We start from the raw sequence: 19475 nt of genomic DNA on the forward strand, positions 1-19475 counted from the left end.
GTCCCTTCCATGGGGTGCAGTCCTTCAGGAACAGACTGCTCCAGTGTGGGTCCCCCACGGAGTCACAAGTCATGCCAGCAAACCTGCTCCAGCGTGGGCTCCTCTCTCCATGAGTCCACAGGTCTGGCCAGAAGCCTGCTCCAGTGCGGGCTTCCCACGGGGTCACAGCCTCCTTCGGGCATCCACCTGCTCCGGCGTGGGGTCCTCCACGGGCTGCAGGTGGGTACCTGCTCCACCGTGGACCTCCATGGGCTGCAGGGGAACAGCCTGCCTCATCATGGTCTTCACCACAGGCTGCAGGGGAATCTCTGCTCTGGCACCTGGAGCACCTCCTCTCCCTCCTTCGTCACTGACCTTGGCGTCTGCAGAGTTGTTTCTCTCACATATTCTCACTCCTCTCTCTGGCTGCAACTTCTGCATTTTTTTTTCCCCCTTCTTAAATACGTTATCACAGAGGCGCTACCACCATCGCTGATGGGCTCAGCCTTGGCCAGCTGCGGGTCCGCCTTGGAGCCGGCTGGCATCGGCTCTATTGGACACAGGGGAAGCTTCTAGCACCTTCTCACAGAAGCCACCTGTAGCCTTCCCGCTACCAAAACCTTGACATGCAAACCCAATACAATAATAAAGAAGTCTTTCCCATATATATTAAGATGATAAAAGTGCTGCTGAATTCCATTACCCAGGGACACAAGTCGTGGGATGTCCCAGTCTATGCAAAACCTGGATAATTCCACATATGGTGGGGAGCACAATATGAAGACACTCAACCTTCAAAGTTATTCAGGCATCTCTGCACACCCTGGAGTCTACAGTACTGATTACTGTGACACGTATTATCCAGCACTTGAGCTCTGCACTACTTCAGAAACACACCTCTGAGGCATGTGAGCTGCACAGCGTGGAGCTATTAACATCTGGCCAAGCCGCTTGTCACACAATAGAGGTTGTACCTCTGGTTCAGAACTGCCCCAGAAAATTACGGCCACATTCACAGGACACTGCTCCTGGACTAATGTCCACGGAAGGATAAACCCACAACCTGAGTAACAGGGGACATCCTGAACGAGGATGTCAAACTTTGTCAGTGAGTCAATGATTAACCACATGGAGTTAGGGAGAAATAATTCCTCAAAGCATAATTTTTAAATAAATATTATACAGTGAGGTGTTTTTTTCGAAACGTCACTTTTTGTGCAAGAAGCAGGCTTGATATGGCCAGGTTGGCAAATCCTGTGTTTCCATGTGAGAGAGAACAGCTTTGCAATCCTTTATTTGTCATTAAAACAGGCAAAAAGAAAAATGGTGCTGTGGCGATTACCGAAACACGAAGTCTGCACTGTCAATCTCCCGGCCACATCTGCTGTTCTTCAGAATTCCTCCGTTCCCGACCACTGCACATTTCTTAAACTGGGAGCGGTGGTACGGCATATCCTGCAACATCACAGCAAGGAAACAGTTAAATATCCCGAAACATGGCCGCAACAAGTCCCTTTTTTACTTTTTCCTTTTTTTTGGTGCAGCTGCATCTTGCTGCAGATGCACTAATCATAGGAGGTTGACACTAGTTCTGGCCCGCAATATTCCATGGTGTACCTAAACGGATGGGATCGTTTTCTGTGCAATTAGAGATAGTATGGGCAACTAACTCAGAGGGAAAAAAAGCAGTAACATGGTTTTGTCCAGACTTAATAACGGAAGAAGTCATTTTAGAAACTTGCTTTCCCTTCTGATTTCCACATGAGGGCATGAACCATAAAATTAGCGTTCCCCAGGCATTGCCTTCTGAGCTGCCTGCAAACTGCTTGCTCCTCAGGCTCTGATGTCCTGCTTTTGAGAAGTCTGCACACATAGTTCCAGAGCAGCTAGTAAAGCCCAAGAAGTCTCTTTAAGTCAGACAGCACATTACAGCTATTTATCAGAACCTAGCCCAAATTTTAGTGCTTGCTACCACTAATTGTACTAATAGCGTTAATGATCATTAATTAGCACTTGTACTACCAGGAGTGCCTAGAGCCTTTGGTCAGGCACCTTTCTGGACTCGTGTAGGATGCACCTTTCTGCAATCTTCAGGCAAAATTCTGTCTTCGTATGCAGACATGCAGCTGCTGCTGAAGCAGGAGAGGGTGAAAATCACATCTCCCAGAACAGAACTGGGCCGTTAGGGTGAGAGGGCTGGGGCGCAGAACTGAGCCGCGCTACACCTTATGAATATGTAGAGATGTGTTTATATAAGCATGAGAGTGCTCGTTTTGGTACATACATATTTTATCAATAATTTCATACCGCAAACTAGAGAGATGCGATAGTGACATGACATTTCTAGGTGATTATTCCCAGGATCTTTCCATAGTATTCATAAGCAAAAAGGCAAAAGGGCATGCAATTACACCTGTCTGAGAAAAGCAGCAGCTGTCTAACAGAGTGGCAATATAGACTTGTCTGTGCTTTATCCAGAGATTTCTTAACACAATGCCTCGGCAGTCCTGAAAGGGAGATCAGAAGCCAGGTGTCCGCACTCAGCACAAGGCTCTTACAGTCGTGCTCCCAGGCTTTCAGCCCTTTATCTCCTACGCTTGCCATGCTGCAGCCCTGCTCCTAGGCAGAGGGTGGCTTTGACCACATAGGTGCTGCCCAGTGAATCCCAAAGGCACTTTGGCATGGGATAGAGCCGGCAAAGCATCCTCAAGGCATACCTGGATAAATATAACAGCAGCTATAGGACACCCCTAGCAAAAGCGTAGGCATCTAGTCTTTCATCCATTCATCTGCGCAATCAGGCAGGGTTTTGAGGATAATACACCTGGACTTAGATGTACTCATTTTTCGCAAGTCTCCAGATGCCAAAGTGCTTTCCTGGATCTGAGCCTTTCCCCTGCTCTGCCCCAGTTCCCCATGTGCACATTTAGGTAACAGCACTGCCCTACCTCTTAGTAGTGCTCCGAAAGCAAATGGATTAAAAGTGGCTAGGCCCTGAAGGACAACGTTAATGACAAAAATCTAAGTACTTAACTTGCATATTTTTCTGACTTTCTGAAAGGGATAAATTTCAGTTATCCCCTCCAAATATGCCATTTTAAATTCATAAGGTGTGCTCCATGATAAATCAGTAGTCACATAAGCCCATTTCTGCACATCAGTCACTATGTGCAATGGGAATTGGCCACTGGTTATAACTTTGAATGACCCTCAGGTCAAGGATTATTTGCTGAAAAGGTTTTGAATAATCATTATGATGAATACATTTTAAAATTGTGCAGCCTGTTCAGAGATAAGCTGCAAACAGAAATCAGTATAAAAATACTTAGTCACTGTGAATATGAATTATAAAATAACCATGCCCCTAAATAAGCAGACCCACCCAAAATGTTGGATTTATTGTATGTGAATATTGTACTTTCAAAAAGTTCTGATCAGTAAGTGCCTCTTTTACTCAGCTTTCTTAAGTTATTTCATTAGCCACTTTGCTGCTAGGTCAGTAATATTCTGCAGGAAAATATATATATATTGTATACTAGAGCAGATGATGACTAGAACATAGGATAATCAGCTAAAATATCATAACAAAAATAAACATTTTCAAAATATATGCAATGAAGTTTGTAGAAATGTCAAACAGCCAACTGCTAAATGCTTGGCTATAGGATAGCATCTAATGCAGCAAGTAGGGTGAAGTTGATTCTGCAAACGGACAGAGGCATGAGGCACCTTTGGAAACATTTTGAAGATTTCTTGGTTGATATGGAAGATTCCACTAGTATCCACTTCATATTTCAGTTTAGTTCCCAAGGGAGTATTTTTCTGGGTGGTGAACAGAAAGGCAGGGGCATTGCAACACCTCGACAAAGTAGACCTGTAAAACAAAAAAGAGAGAAATAAGACCAAGGAGCTGATAGCATGCTTTAGGATTTGCAATTACTATCACTCCTAACAAGGTATTTTTCAGCAAAAAGAAACTTTTTAGCTGTAGGAGAGTAAAATGGTGGTTTGCTGGGTTTTCCTTTAGAAAATTTCAGATTCAGTGAAATTTTCCTTGATTGAGGAAATTAGGTAAAAAAAACCCAAACAAAAACCAGAAGAAATGAGATCCCTGTACCTGTCTCTTCTAGGCTGCAGGAAATGCATGTGCAGATTCTGCCCTGCTCCAGACCCCAAAGCTGAGCTTCTGCCCCCAATATCCCGGGGAAAGCATCCTGATGAATTAGTCCCTCCCTGCTTTAGAGGTCTTCCACTTTTCGTAAAGTATTTATTCATCACTGGGCAGGAAACGCAGGGGTTAAAGTATTCAGCTGGGGATGAGGAAGCTGGGCAGGGCAGGGACTTAAACACAGCAATACCTAAAGACAGTACCCCGCTTACCAGACTACTGTGGAGCACAGCAGACTTGATTACAAAAAAAAACTTTTAAAGGTCTTAGTTTTGCCTTTGACCTTGCATATGTGCATCAGGAAGATGATGTGGCCCTGACGGATGGGTGCCAGGCAGACTGGTCATGGCTACAACTCCAAAATCTCAGACAAACGGTCAAAATTTTCTTGGTCGCTGGGACAAAATGGCAGGTATTCCAATGCAAACAAGAATAGTTTTGAAATCTCAAGAATGGGATTCACGGCATGAGAGAAATAACATTCAGCTCTGATCCCCTTACCATAAGTTTCATATGACATTTAAATAGGAAAAGCAGCTTTCCAAATAGGGGTCCATTTCTTAGCTCCCATCTTTCCCTGAATGCTTTTCTCCTTTTACTGGTGGAACTGAAAGCCCTGACTTCAGCTTACTCTTACTCCAGAGCTGGTTCGTTTCTCAGTCAATGCATCTTACACTTTAATGAAAAATACATGTCATGGCAAATGCACAAACATGAAGACAAAGCCAAATGGCTCTCAAATAACCTAGATTAAATACCTTGCCTCTCGGGTATGTGGCCTCATTATGAGTTGGAAGAATAAGCCAGTCTTCTTTATGGGCTTTATTACAAGCACCAGAAAGCAAATACAGAATTATACAAACATTTCAGTGATGTCCAATTACTGTTATAGACTTGACTCATGCAGAATGACACAATATGGTGATCAGATCAAGGTAGCAATTGAGACTGAATAAGTCAATGAATAATTTCTAATAACAAAATCATTAAATAATTACAAGCAGGTAGTGGGATTGAATTGTGATATTTGAGATATGAAAAAACTCTTCATTAGTTCTGGATTAAGGAATTGAAAGAGATGTTGTTCTTTAATCTAATGTCCAATTGGTTTTCCAGAGGCATGTTCCTCTTTAATCTAACGTCCAATTGGTTTTCCAGAGGCATGTTCCTTAGTGTAAATGTTTCGTATCTGATGGAGGAAGACTGTCAAGGAAATTGTTTTCCTTAGTCTCCAGATACAAAAGCTAGTGTGATTTTTGTGCTCCCTCCCTCCCTGCTGCCATTTAACTTTTGCTGGATTCTCCCCATCTCGCTTGATGGTCCAGAACTGGCAAAGTTCAAAAGCCCACAACTCAGTGTTGTTAGACCACCACCTTTTAGCCTCCTACTAGCCTACCCTCCAACCTCAGAGACTTTGGTCTGCTTTTAAGGGACTAGTTTCCCCACACATTCACACACTGAAGTCTCTGTCCCATAAGACAAAAATGAAACAGACTTTGAACTTTTTTTTTTGTGACTAGCATGATTATTGTTCCTGGAACCAGCTAACAAAGGTTAGGTTACATCTAGGTGCCAGTGGGAGTTTCTTAAGCAGCGATATATCAGGCAGGCAGGTATAGCCAGCGATAGGAGTCTTTCATCTCTTCTTTCTCTCAAGGCACTCTCTAGGATGGAGAGGGGTTCTTTGCTTAATATGCTGGTGTTGGTGGCCTGAGAGAGAGTGATGGTCCTCCTGATGATCTTTAGATAGTCCTTTCTTATTGCTCCCACCTCTGGGCTGGCCTCCATACTGCAATGTGCTCCTTGCACTCTGGGCACAATCATTAGTTCTCTTACTCCCAGCAGTCTCTCTCATCCTGAATGGATCCTGTCTTCAAAATGGGCTCTGATAATTGCCCATCAAGTAATTTCCAGAAAAAAATATACTAAAAAAACCCTGAAAAAACTTATGTCTGTGTGGAGCTCGTGCTGGAAAAACTGCTATGAGCCCGGGACTAACAATTAGTTATTTTTAAAGACATTAATGACTAACTCAGCACATGCATTCTCACATTGTCTCATTAACTCGTGACAGCTATTTCCTGCAATCATGCAAGCCAATTTGGGAGAAAGTTGTGGGGCCTTATTCTAAGCAACAGCTCTGAATCATGCCAGTGACTTACAGACTTAACCAGTCTATATTCCACTTACTCTGAATTAATGTGGTTTCTCTAGACCTACTCAAATATGGCCCTTGAATATATGTACATTGATGTATATTGATACAACATTAAAATATTGTTTTGGCTTCATTCTACTATTGCCTTCACAAGACCAATTTCAAAAGTTGTATCTTGAAAGGACCACGGATGACCTTCAGCAAAGAGGAAGTCACATGAAGAAAGACCGAGTACTACAGAAACAAACTGCAGAGGTCTCCGAAGACCAGAAAAAATATCTAGATAGTCAGGGAGTAATAGCTGAGAAGCCATTAAAAAAAAGGAAGTGATAAACAGAGTCTGGCAGTACCTAATACACCACAGAAAAATTCCGGTTTGAGTATTTTGTAGGCCAAATTTGCAGTGTCACCAATGATATTACCATTTTACACCACCAGAGAGTTAGGTTGATGTATTAGGTGTAGCCATTAAGTCTTGGCTCCATCCTCATGTCTGCCTGAATCATACCTGGAAAAGTCTTTCCCATACCAAATTCCCTGCCTTTCCTGGGAAGACTGTCCCACGTGCCAGAAGAGCTCTCTTTCACTCTTGCTGTTGACTTTTTTAAAGTAAAAAAAAGTCCATATTTATTCAAAAGGATGGTACTCCAACAGTAACAGTGTTATAATGCTTACTCTTGCTATCCATATGAAGGTTTGATCTCTCTATAGGAAACTAAACTCAAACTAAAGTAAATCTTACTCAGTCTCATTAATGTGGACCATTCTTACTTGAATAAATTAGCTTCTGTGATATTCATCTCCCATTTGCACATCTGTAGGCTCTTCCATCTGTCAAACAATTCCGTTTGTTTCACCCTAAAAGATAAAAAGAAAGAAAATGAAAATTCACTTTATTACAAGGGCTTCATTTCCTAAAACAGCTGCAGCCAGGGTACCATGCAGTAGGCTTTTGATAGGGCAAACCAGCCAGTCTATCCAGTGCAAAATTTAACGTTTTTATTTCTTTTTCTGCTCAGACATAGCAACTCTAAGCCATGTATACACAGGTACTGATGGAGCTCTTCAGAAGTTTGGGACTGCTTTCTATTCCCTGATAGGCATTCTCCATTTCTTCAGGATAAAAAATGCAATATCAAGCAAGAAGCATCTACTGTACCAAAGTCTGTCCACAGTCTGCTGGGAAGCTAATGAGTGTCTGGCAACTACAGTGGCTTTGGGGGGAAAAGTTGCACCTAGCAGAAGGGCCCAGCAGAGGGGGTACTGGAAAAGAGGATACTTCAGATAATTTGGCCAACAGCCATTATATTTGGGTGAGGTTATCTTAATCCGTGAGATCCTACAGAACAGCACTGTTGGTAAATCCATTTTATAAACTGCAGTAGCACACGTGTAGGGATAAGCATCTGTGACGGTAAGAGGACATGAAAAGCTCTTTACATAAGGATCTCTCCCTCCCTCTCTGTTAATAAATACAGTTTTAGTTCTATCAAAAAATGACATCCCTACTTCCACTAGGCTGATACAGGATGACACATTTTTGGTGATATCATTCCAACCACTTCTACCTTAGAGTTCATACATATTCTTCTGTATTTGGACAACAGAGATAATGAAGGCCTTGCAAATACCTAGAGCTAGGGAGAAATGTCATAATCTGGCTGGGAAATTTTGAAGTCTGAGATTTCTTCAAGACTGATAGGTCTTAATGAGTTCTCTTCAGGCTTGAGGGCTTTGAATGTTTGAATAAAGCAAAGACTTTTAAGATAATTATATATTTAAAGTGAGTAGAACTTAGGATTTCCCAGGCTGCGGAAGTTACAGGAAGGAATTAGGTCATATTGTACTTTCTGTAGCCCACCAGAGCACATTAACTTGGAAATCTTCCATTACAGTAAGGGCTGACTTAGGAAATGTAGCACGTTAGAAGCAAGCACATCAGAAGAACCCAGCATAGTAGAAGAACTTAATGACAAATGGCATCTATCGTAAAAGTAAGGCTAACTCCATCCAGCTGAGCAGGAGTCCACTACCTTCTATGTGCCATTGGATAAGATGAAGAGAAACGAGTAATTCTCTGCACCATCTGATAAGTATGCAGAGAAGCAGTTCAAAACTCCCTGTCTTCAGCAGAACATTGGCAGAAGTGTCACATTCTCACCCCTTCTTTTTATTTTTAAGCACTGCAAGTCAGCAAGCAGTGCAAAGTTGTTACTTGTGTATCCTTCATCCAGTACCAAATACACAAGAGAAGGACATAACCTACATTTTTCCGTGCACAAAGTTAGCGAGGGAGACATGCTCAAAATTCATGCTGACCTGGAGCAACAAATTGTATTTGCTGTAGCCTTGATTGCTTAATGCTATGAGCTTGTATAGCTGCACTTTCAATTGAGATTCTCAGTGCGCTTTACAGACCTTAATAAGCCTTGTGGATTGTCAGTAAGATTACTAAACCACTGGGTTTAGATATGGTAAGGGATTAGGCATAATCTAAGCAGCTAAATTCAGTGCAATGCTGAAAATGCAAAAGGGCGACACAAAAATACCCTGCTTTGCTCTGTCCAATGAGCTCCCCTGGCAACCTCACTTTTTTGCCTGATTCCACCTCTATGGCTTCATGGATACATCTCATTCAACTCATTAGTTTTCTGATGTACATATAGGACCACAAAAGACAAAATATAGATATTTTATTATTTCTCAGAATCACATTTTCCTACTTCTTAGTGAGTGTTATTAACTTATGAAACTCACTGCTGCAGGAAATTGTGGAGGTCAAAAGTACAAATGGGCTCAGAAAAGATCTAAACAAATTAACAGAGAGGTCTGTTGTCCACTCTGACTAGTCTAGTCACCACCTACCACTCAGCAAGTCCCCATGCCAGTCATTATTTGTTATCAGGAAGGGCTCACCTTTTTCCTTCATTTCTTAGCCTTCACTGCTGGCCACTGTCAATGACAGAGCCTTAGGCTAGATAGACACTCGCTATGAGTCCGTCTGGCTATTCTTACTCTTCAATTACCCTCAGTAGAGGGCCTGGAATATAACATTACAAATAATATTACACTGTATTTCATTCTAACCAATGATACTGGGCCTGACCAAAATGCCTCAATGTACGTGAAATGCCTCCAGTTTTTTCAAACGGACCTCAGATCAAATTCACATGTGACTATTTGCACATATAAGAGAACCTCAGGAATCCCTGATGAGATCCCTGTTGATGGGATCTCTTAAGCCTTGCATCTTTGACAATCTTATTGTAAGTTACCATTTTCATCCTGCCTGAGAAGTTACCTTTTAGCAAACATTCATTCATACTTACATAGACAAAACCTTCACCTCAATGATGTCCTGCCGTAATTCCAGGCATTTGGTAGAGTTGTACTCCAAAGGCCCTTCATAAAACTCAAAATACCTGAAGAAGGACAAGAAAAAAGATTATAAATAAGCCTTAGACTGGAATACTTGTCTTACACATCAACAGAAATCTGCTTAAAGTTGTCATTTATGATTTCTGCCTGACTTGAGACTACACTGTCTGGCCCATAGGCAGGTTATTACTTCACAGGAAAACACAGATGTCACTGCTGATTGTAGAACAGCCACCCATGTCCACTTTGTCCATCTCTACAAGAGTTCATCTGTCTTGTAGGCACCAACAAGGACCAGCTACCTTTTCCAGCAGTCAGCACATGGCAGCTGCCACTGAAGGTCAGGGGAAAAGCACTGATCACTTAAGGGACACTGTTCCCATCCTTTGGGTGTCTGAATGCGCTGAGAGTTTAAAAATCAGTTCCTTAAATTTTGCTCTTAGGCAGAAAGCAAAGTGCTGGAGGTTGCATCTTGTCTGTGGAGACTGTTGCATACCTCTACGCAATTGAGCTTTTCGTTGGGATTTACTCTTTTGGTATATTCGGACGGGAAGGGAAGCTGGGATTTTCTTCTCAAAACATTTGAGATGGTTTTGAGAACAAAAGGATTTGAATGCTGAGACACAGCACAAATGACAGTGCTATTCTTAATTAAAATATAGACATAAATATTTACTTTTTTGGTTAAATTCCTCTACCTTAACCATCAGACTGGAGTGAAGGGAAAACAAAACACAATGGTAGTTATGTAAATGGTAAACACTCATGTGTTTAGGGGAGAGAAAGCCCAGGCTGTCCAGTGAATTCAGTGAGACTGTATTGAAATGACAGAAAAGATTTAGGGTTTAAACCAAGCTCTGTATCAGTTTCGCCACTTATCATTAGAAGTCTGTATTAAAATCTAATACCTAAGAACTGCGCATACCCATACAGCAGTTATGAGCATAATGAAGAAATACAGGGAGACAACCTGGAAGGAATAGGTATTATGACCAAGGCTAGAGCAAATTATTTTGATGGATCCTTTACAATCTCAGAACTCATGAGGCTGTAACTGCAAACTATCTTTTGAATTTTCAATATGAAAGAAAAACACAAGATTCCTGGAAGAGCTTTATTTAAACCATCGTTGGAAATGTAATATTTTGGTTTTGTGTCATTTTAAAATAACATCAAAATTCATGTTTGACCTGAATGTCTGTTCAGGTCTGAATATATAATACTTAAGAAGGAAAGCCTTGTTAGTTTCCTTAGTAGTTCATGTTTATTAATATAAAAATTTTGGGGGATCCAAAACTGATCTGTTCTGGAGAAGTGCTAAGTGTTCACACCTCCCAGGGGAACTGTAGGAAGGAAGAGTGTCTGGAAAACAACATCTCCAGGTATCTCCAACAGGGCCTCCAAAGGCCAGAAGCAACTAAAAACAGCTTCTGAATTTTGCCTTGTAGGTACATCCAGAAATCAATCTGATAAAGCGGGGAAGAGAGAAACCTATAGAAGGGAGAAAGGGACTATAGTATGCGACTGGAAAAAGCCCAAGAGTTTCCCAAAGCAATCTGCTACCAACTGGGAATGTTTCTATCCTGTCAAATGTTGCTTTAGGATGTGTCTCCTTCACCCCTCCCTGAGGTTTTCACCGCCTCAGCTTTGTCAAATGCCAAACCAATCATTTCTGTGATCCAGTGAGAGACACAAAGCTGGAGACTTGAAGGAAGAAGGCCATGCCTAGAAGGTGGCAGGAGAACATCATAAATTCCTAATAAAGAAGTAAACTGATTACTGTCAGAAACAAACAATAGCTCAGCAATCTTTAAAAAATGTGACTTTGGAAATGTGTTTGCATAGTCTTCAAGGCAACAAATATATTTTTATGAGTTTTGTAGAGGAAATTATGTATTTAAAGCGCTCCATAATCAGTGACAAATCTGGGAAAAGACTTTCTCAGCCTCCAGAAGGGAGATGAAGTTCATGTAACATGAACCTTCATCTGGTCTCTCATCAAAAGGCTTGGGCTCTCCTTCCAACTCAATCGTTCACCTGGACATTCAGCCTTTACTAAGGAGTAGCTGAAATCCATTGCACTGGCACATCTCCTGCATGCTTGCCTTGTTGAGCTCGAGCTGAGCAACTTGTGTATTTTGAAAGCTGCTCCAACTGAAACTGGATAAAGAGCTCACCTGGTTGCACCAGGCCAAAGCCCTGTGTGGATGTACTCCAGGTAAGTTTCCAAAACTAAACTGAAATTTCTCTCTGTGGAGCCAACACCATAGGACTTCTTGCTGGCTACAGAATTTTATAGGGGTGAAGGAGTCCCCTCTGGCTACTAGTCCAGACAACTTTTTCGTCCTTCTGCAATACTAACTTTTCTTACTGTATTTTGCGGTATCCATTCTTTACTTTGGTTCTTTGAGTCAGACAAGGCTGGGACCCTGAATGTGCATGTCCTACACAATAGCTAGAGGCAGGTGTACAACCCCACGCAACACTCAGCACGTTACACACCACTCCTACCTCTTTGGGCGTAAGGGGGATAGCAATGGCTATCAGCCTCATCCTCGCCTTTCATCTAACACTGGGTTTCAGTACCTTGTATGTGCCTCAGGACAGATAAGAATGGCACAAATCTAGATTAACATGTATTTTTATCTTTCCTGCACACTTCTGGCTCTGCTGCTAAGTTAGAGAACTGCAGCTCAGATGTCAAACAGCACATGCTATCACGTGGGAATGCCACAGCGGGGGAAAGCTGGCTTCAGCCCACGGCACTGGAGACAAAGGTGTCATTTTATGTAACAGAGGTGAAATTTCCTGAGTCCCAGAGATTCCCTTTGATCATTGCCTGTTTACCCAAATCCACAAACAAAAAACAGAAATGAAAAAGGATGTGTGACCAAGGAGGCAGAAGGGTAAGGAGGAAAGGATTAAGTAAAAAATAAACCACTTCTGGATCTGAAAGGAAATCCATGAGGCAGCATTGCATTTGTAGGAGAGTTATTCCATTAGCTTACAGCTTCGACAAGCACAGGGCTGTCCTGCAAGTCTCTAACTCTCACAATAGCTCCAGCTTTTCCAGCAGAGTCACTGGGAGTGTCAAATTCACCATTTGGCTCTTCGTGGAAGTGCAGAGGGAGGACCCGTGAAACAGGCTGGATGACACACTGCCAATGGGACACGTGCCTCCTGCAGCAAAGGCAGGTGACACCAACGGCGGTGTCACTTCTGCACCAAGTGGGGAGAAGATGCTACTGGCCACGGGGTGAGCTCGACTGAAATTAACTCAGTGTGCCTGAGCCACTGAATAATCATCATCTGGGCTGTCATTCATAAGCCCTGAACCACATCTGAAGCAGACAGCCAGACACTAAGCCTCCTTAGTGTTAATGCTACTGATGCTGCAGCACTTAGGATGCAAGCATTAATGATGCTACAACAGCATTAAGGAATTTGCAAGACAGTATCTGGTCAATAGACTAAAAAAAGAAAGTTTCCTCTCTTTCTCCCAGGAGTGTTCATGCTATTTATTTGCTTCACAGCAATCCCCCTCCTGCTACAGACACCGAGGCAAATTAGTAGAGGCAGCTCCCTGGAGCACCGGCCAACCCCTTCCCGCAGAAGTGCTTCACATTGTACTTTCCCAGAATACAGCTTCTGCACAACACCAGGCTCTAGCACAAGGAACATGGGTTCCTTCAACCCCCGCGGATGTCCTTTAAACCCAGCTCCTCCGCTCGGCAGGGTCTGGTCCTGCTGGGAGAGTTTGGAGACCAGCTGCCCCGCACCCTCCCAGAGGAAGCATCAGTCTCAACCCCTCCCTGGGCTCTGAGTGCTGCTTCTGCCTATTAACTCCCACTCTAAACCATGTAGTTCCCTGTGAATGAAGATGCATTTGCCTGTCAGAAAGCTTAATTAGCACAAATGGAAACTGTACTCCCCATCATCTTCCTCAGTCTGATATCCAGCTAAGAAGCAAGGGTGTAGTGCAGTTTATTTTGATTTATGCTCTTGATTAGTGACAAGTGACAAACCTGACTATGCTACTCTTTTTCCTACGGAAAAGGGCTGTGTTTCAGCTTTACAAGAATGACAGTCATGTTTCATATCCATAAAACAGAGTTGATATGTCACCGCCAGAATGTTCTCTCCCTGCATTGCCTTCGCTTCCCCTGCTGAAATCTAAATAATTTCTACCCCTCAAAGGTCGCAAGCCTACGGGAAAACCAACACAAGAATTCATGGTTCTTTACAATAGGGAACACAACTACAACCAGATCACAACAAACAGCACAGTTGCACGCGGGACTGCATTTTCCCAGGGTACCAGGCACTACACACGACTCACTGCTCTATGTCCATTCAAGTCAATTGTAGCTTTCAAATCTACAACATTTTTCCAGATCAAATCCTGTATCTGAACACCACAAAAGCTGCAAGTGCTCAGAGAGGACTCTTTTTTTATGGCTGTCAGTACTGAATGCCCAGAAATGAGATGCTATTCACTCTGTAATTTTCCATTTTTGACTAACTGAGACTTTCTTCTTTTCTAACCTTCATGTCTCCTATTGCAACCTCACCTCCAGCTGAGCAGCTTACTGAGCTTGCTAGGGAGAGGCAGATTTGGTTTCCCAGTACACCAGCTAACTCCTAGGTCTTTGATCATCTGCAGTTGGGCTGCTCCTGCTTTGATCAACAGTAAGCTTTTCTTGATCATGCTACGTGAATTAAAAAGCCTGAGACTTCAATCCTGCCTTCAGGTGACTCTTGGATTGAGGCACTGATTTGTCTGATACATTGCACAAAGGTTTTAAAATAGAATTGAGTGTAATTGTCAGGCATTCTTTCAAACAAGACCATTTTCTCCTGCACGAGCCACCTTCCCATTTCGCTCATTCCTGCACTGCACTGTTTGCAGTGAGGCTGCAGCACTTACGCTGCAAGAGAGCAGAGTATCGCAGGACGGATTTCCTGCACCAACCCTGCAGGAAAAACAAAGATCTTCCAAAATTCTACATTATCCAGTGACTAAGAAATGAGAATAAATGAACCAAGCCTTGCAGGCTTCTACTAAATACTTACTAAGAGAACTGTCCAATTAGTAGTGCCTGCACTCATCAGTATGGGCAGATCCATGGCCAACCTTGGGTCTAGATTCACCTTCCCTACTCAGGAACATTGCAAGTGTGCCAGATCGCACTCCCCAAAGCACACAGGTACTCACGTTCATCTGGCAGGGCTGGCATGGGATCTTCATACACATGTAGCAAAAATACTGTTGAGGTGGAACATATCATGGCTATAGGGGCTCTGGAAAACTCATCCAGAGCAGAGCAAACTAGGTGTTGACTTCATCAGAGAGTCCATTGGGAGTGAGCCACCAAATCCTGGTAGCTTTTGCTTCTATTAATATTTCTATGGGACAACATCAAAAACTACAAGATTTGGTCAAAAGGTTTAAGGGCCTGACAACAATACAGCGATCTTGTTCCCTCAAAGAGTGCATCCTACCACTTCGCACGGCATATTCTCCTAAGATTACTTTGACCCCGTTCGGAAGGCACGATCCCTGTTTAGCAGATAAAGCCGATGTAGAGGCTGATTGACAGGTAAGTCCGTGGCAGGTAGGAATGGGGACCTTGGGCTCTGCTCTCATAGACACTGCCTAGACTACACGATTACCACCACGAACAAGAGCAGCCTCTGAAGTTGGTGGAAATCATAATGACCTTTCATACTACACCTTGCAAAAGAAAACACCTGTGGACGTACTGATGTTAAATGAGACACCCCTGCTCTGAGAATTGGCAAGTGAAGCAGAAGTGTTTGATGCCCTTAGATTAATTTACACTTCACTAGGGCTGTGGCACAAAAAATCACATTGCTGCATGTGTTGTTTCTGCCATTTGAGAGCCTGAGTTGACTTGTCCACAACAGGATGGTGCTTGAAAGACTGAACTGAGAGAGAAGGTGCTGTGGGCATGAAGGAGGAGGCTGGAGAAGCAATAGTCTTCTCCTATATGGGTTGGTGAAACTATTTGACTACCTTCTCCTTGGGGAAAACAAATATAAAAAAAGATGGTTCACATTCCTCCTGGCTACCACCTGCTGATGCCAATGTCACCGGCATTAACTGGTTTAAATCTTTTACCACCTTCATATCTAATGCCACTAGATGTAGTAGATGTCTAACTGATCATGAACTTTCAGTATGTGGCTGTAGCTGGGAACAAAATGTGTCATTATAAACTGTGTCATATAAAAAAAAAAGAAAATATAAGCAAGAGAAAATGGTCATACATCTTTGTATACATTATGTGGTAGCAGCTCTTCTGAATTACTGCACCCCATTCTAATATTTCAAGTCTGAGGGTTTGAGATACTGGCAAGAGTTACGAAATGACCTGCAGAAATGATTTGGGTTCCAAAAAGTATGAGAGGCGTAGGAAGCTTAATCTAAACATATGGCGACTCAGTAGGGAGACACTGCACAAGGAAGCAACTGCTAGTAGCAGGAGGTTTTTCAATACAGCATAGCAAGGAAGGAAAAATTGTATCCGATGCCTGCAAGCTGAAGATAGAAATGGCATCTTTAGTTCAAGGCTGGTTTTCTTTCTAGAAGAACCATAATAAACAAACAAAAGTCAGGAGCTGGAATTCTTGTACAGGGACTCATGCTTCCCAAGAGATTCATGTAACTGAGGTTAAAAGCTATTAACTCATGAACCTCCTGATCTTCCACCTAGGATATTTCGAAATGTTTGGCTAGATTTGTCTCCTTACAGTGTCACAAGTTTTTTCTGGGTTTTGATAATAGATGGCATCAGAAACGTCCATCCACCAAGACAAGGGTACTTTCCTAAGATACCCTGCCTATCTTCCGAATTAAAGATTTTTACTTCAAAAAAACCAAAAGTGCTTCCACGAACCAGCCCTAAATTCGTAAGTTTGATCTTCCACAGAAGAGGAGTGGCTTTTATATTTCTGTCCTTCAAAAGCAGTTCATTGATAGCTCTGTGTACCTCCCAAGTAACCTTAGAAAAGCGCATGTCATATCTCAGAGGTGCTCCTTTTCTGGATTCCTTATTTGATCTGGTCCCATGACTTCACAGACAGCTTACACATCTGTAGAGTTAAGATGATAGCTGTGATACCCCGAGGATATGTTTTTCATCACGACTATGAAAGCTCCTGGCAAACTGGCACTGGCTGCTCACTGCCATTCTGATTTTGATCTCTCGTCTTCATGTCTCAACACACAGACCATTTGGGATTGCTTGGCTCTGCTGTCCAGTGCCACATCAGCAGTGTGAATTGACCAAACATCCACTCCAGCCAATGCCACGTTGTTCCCTTCTCACCTGTCCATTTATTTGGGAGCCAAGTCTCTCCAAAATTTCAGTCTAATATGCTACCCAATACAGCTCTACTGCAACAGCTGTGGGTGTAACAGCAGGAGCTACAGCAGAAAGAGCCTTAAATGACACAGCAAAGTCCAGGCTACCTCCTGCAGTTCGTTCACCCACCTGGGATAAGCCCGCCTTGCAGACCGTACTTCTGAATCAACACCACTACCCCCTGTGCTTCCTGGGTCTTCTCTCACACAGACTGCCACGCACCTTCGTTTAGAAGTTTTCCCACTGTACAACGTGTCACCCCCAGAATGATTTATTGGAGAGTATATTGAATTCTAGTTTCAGGGACACTTTGGTGTTTCTTTTCTTTCACAGTCACTGTATCAAAACAACACTCGCTCCTGACAAGCAGCAGTGGGGTATGCTGCAGGGAGTCCTATTTTACTCATGTCATTTCAGAACTCTTCCAATTTTTAGTAAACTGCTGTTTGGCTGTTTTAATCAAGCCCATTCCCATCACTCTGATTGAAATAAGCTGCTGATGTTGTTAACCATATGACCACCTCGGAGGCATAACAAAACACATGACAACACTTACACATCGATAACATCTCCAAAAACACATTTTAGTTTATCAATCATTGCAAGTAATGGCTTTTTTTTTTTTTTTTTTTTTTTTTTTTTTTTTTTTTTTTTTTTTTTTTTTTTTTTTTTTTTTTTTTTTTTTTTTTTTTTTTTTTTTTTTTTTTTTTTTTTTTTTTTTTTTTTTTTCCTTGTCTTCTCAAGATTTTAGTATCTTTGTATGAGAAGTTCAGCACTATGACTTAAGGAACATCCTCAGCTGCTGTCCTGGCCAATGACCTCTGATGTCTCAAGCCCTTACATTCATTCTTGTAAAATGTGTATTTGAGGAATCCAATTGATTATACTTTCTATTTTGTAGCCACTGGGGACAAAGCTCCAGATTTGTCATACTGGAGAATTCAGTGTAAAAATTGACAGGCCCAAAAGTATAAAGCTCACGTCTCCTCTCGCCCATCAAAGGCTTCTGTGGTCTCACCACCTAAGTCCTACATTGAACCTTATTTTCAGCTCAGATGGACTGAAGGTGGCAGAGAACACCATAATCCAGCTAATATGGCAGATAGATCATCACGTCATTAAGGCAGCTTCTTGGCAATGAAAAATGCTTTAAGCATGAAGACTCACAACCCCAGTAAGTTGCAAAACATATTAAAAGGAGAACAGAGGAAACAGGGCTCCAGGAAGTCGTCTCATATATTACTTCTCATAACCAGCATCAGATAGAACCCTTTACCAATTCCCCACAAGGTTGTTGTAAGATTTAGAATACTTAGCACAAGACAAAAAGCAGAAGGTAGAAATCTGAGCAATGGCTGATACGTAAGAACCAAAAATAAGCCAGTATTTGACAATTGGTTGACATTGCATCTGAGTGAGGCTTTCAAAGAGCCTGCAGCCCATCTAATCCTCCTTCAGTTGAAAGTACACATCCCTCTGGCTTTGGGGAGTTGTTGAGTGTTTCACTTTTGCTCCTTGCAAGTATTCACAACTTCTTTGCTACCTAGAAGACCTGCAGCAATGCAATATGCATCGAAATGAAGCTTTTGGCACCCAAAAAGCCCCAGCAAATAGAGATCTCTGTCAGACATCTACCTACAGCAATATCAGATGCCACAAACATGATCCACACTCTCAGTTGTACCACATACTGAGCCGAGCTCATGATATTAGCTTTTATCTCCATGGACTGGTTCTACGCAATCTGAAGTGTCTTACGCACTGGGATGAAAAGCCTTGGTTAGCTTGGTTACACCAGCACAGCGGAGCTGTCTGCAATCAGAGTAGGGCTCATTTTCCGAAACTGTGTAATGAACTCCCCTGGACAGTAAAAAACATTCCAATTGCAAGCCACGCTTTAACTTCATACGTTAGTTAAGGTCTCAATCAGTTTCTACTGAAATCAGGTAACAGGACATTCTTCGTTTCTGTCCTACCTGATCCTTTCCATGCAATGTTTAATCTTCACTGTTCATTGGTTTTGATATGGCCACTACTCTCGTGAAGCCTGGCTGTCTTGCAATTCTAATGCACTTAGTCTCTCAGTGTGCCTTTGCTTTGGAAGTCCTTCATTTTCATCTAATAAATCACTCCTACAGAATGAGTTGTCAACGTCTTTACACCATGTATTAAGTTACATGATTAAAAGATAAAGAGTAGTTATAGAATATACATGGGTTGATACCACATATGTATGAATAAACATGTATCTATATACACATAGATATATAAATGATATAAGCTAATGAAAAGCCTATTAATATTTATTTCAATTAATATCTTTAAACACCAAACCTTTCACGAGGAGGTGATAATGTCTAATGATAACACAGTAAGAAAGGTGATCAAAGGTAAACAGTGAACA

The 19475-nt window shown here is 42.2% G+C and overlaps 1 protein-coding gene across 3 annotated transcripts in view; it reads right to left on the bottom strand.

Annotated features, from left to right (window-relative positions):
• ST8SIA5 (ST8 alpha-N-acetyl-neuraminide alpha-2,8-sialyltransferase 5) overlaps nt 1–19475 on the bottom strand; it is a 41822-nt gene that overhangs the window by 5143 nt on the left and 17204 nt on the right. For 2 of the 3 annotated variants that reach the window (XM_009278428.1, XM_019471846.1), the window contains 4 exons: nt 9635–9727; nt 7077–7163; nt 3709–3853; nt 1322–1434 (listed from right to left, as the gene is read on the bottom strand). In XM_009278428.1, the coding sequence (XP_009276703.1) occupies nt 1322–1434; nt 3709–3853; nt 7077–7163; nt 9635–9727 (438 nt within the window). The remainder of the gene's footprint in view (nt 1–1321; nt 1435–3708; nt 3854–7076; nt 7164–9634; nt 9728–19475) is intronic. The other variant, XM_019471847.1, reaches the window with a different exon arrangement.

The sequence above is a fragment of the Aptenodytes forsteri genome, unplaced genomic scaffold (genome assembly GCF_000699145.1).
Source record: "Aptenodytes forsteri isolate BGI_AS27 unplaced genomic scaffold, ASM69914v1 Scaffold178, whole genome shotgun sequence".
Classification (NCBI taxonomy): Eukaryota; Metazoa; Chordata; class Aves; order Sphenisciformes; family Spheniscidae; genus Aptenodytes; species Aptenodytes forsteri.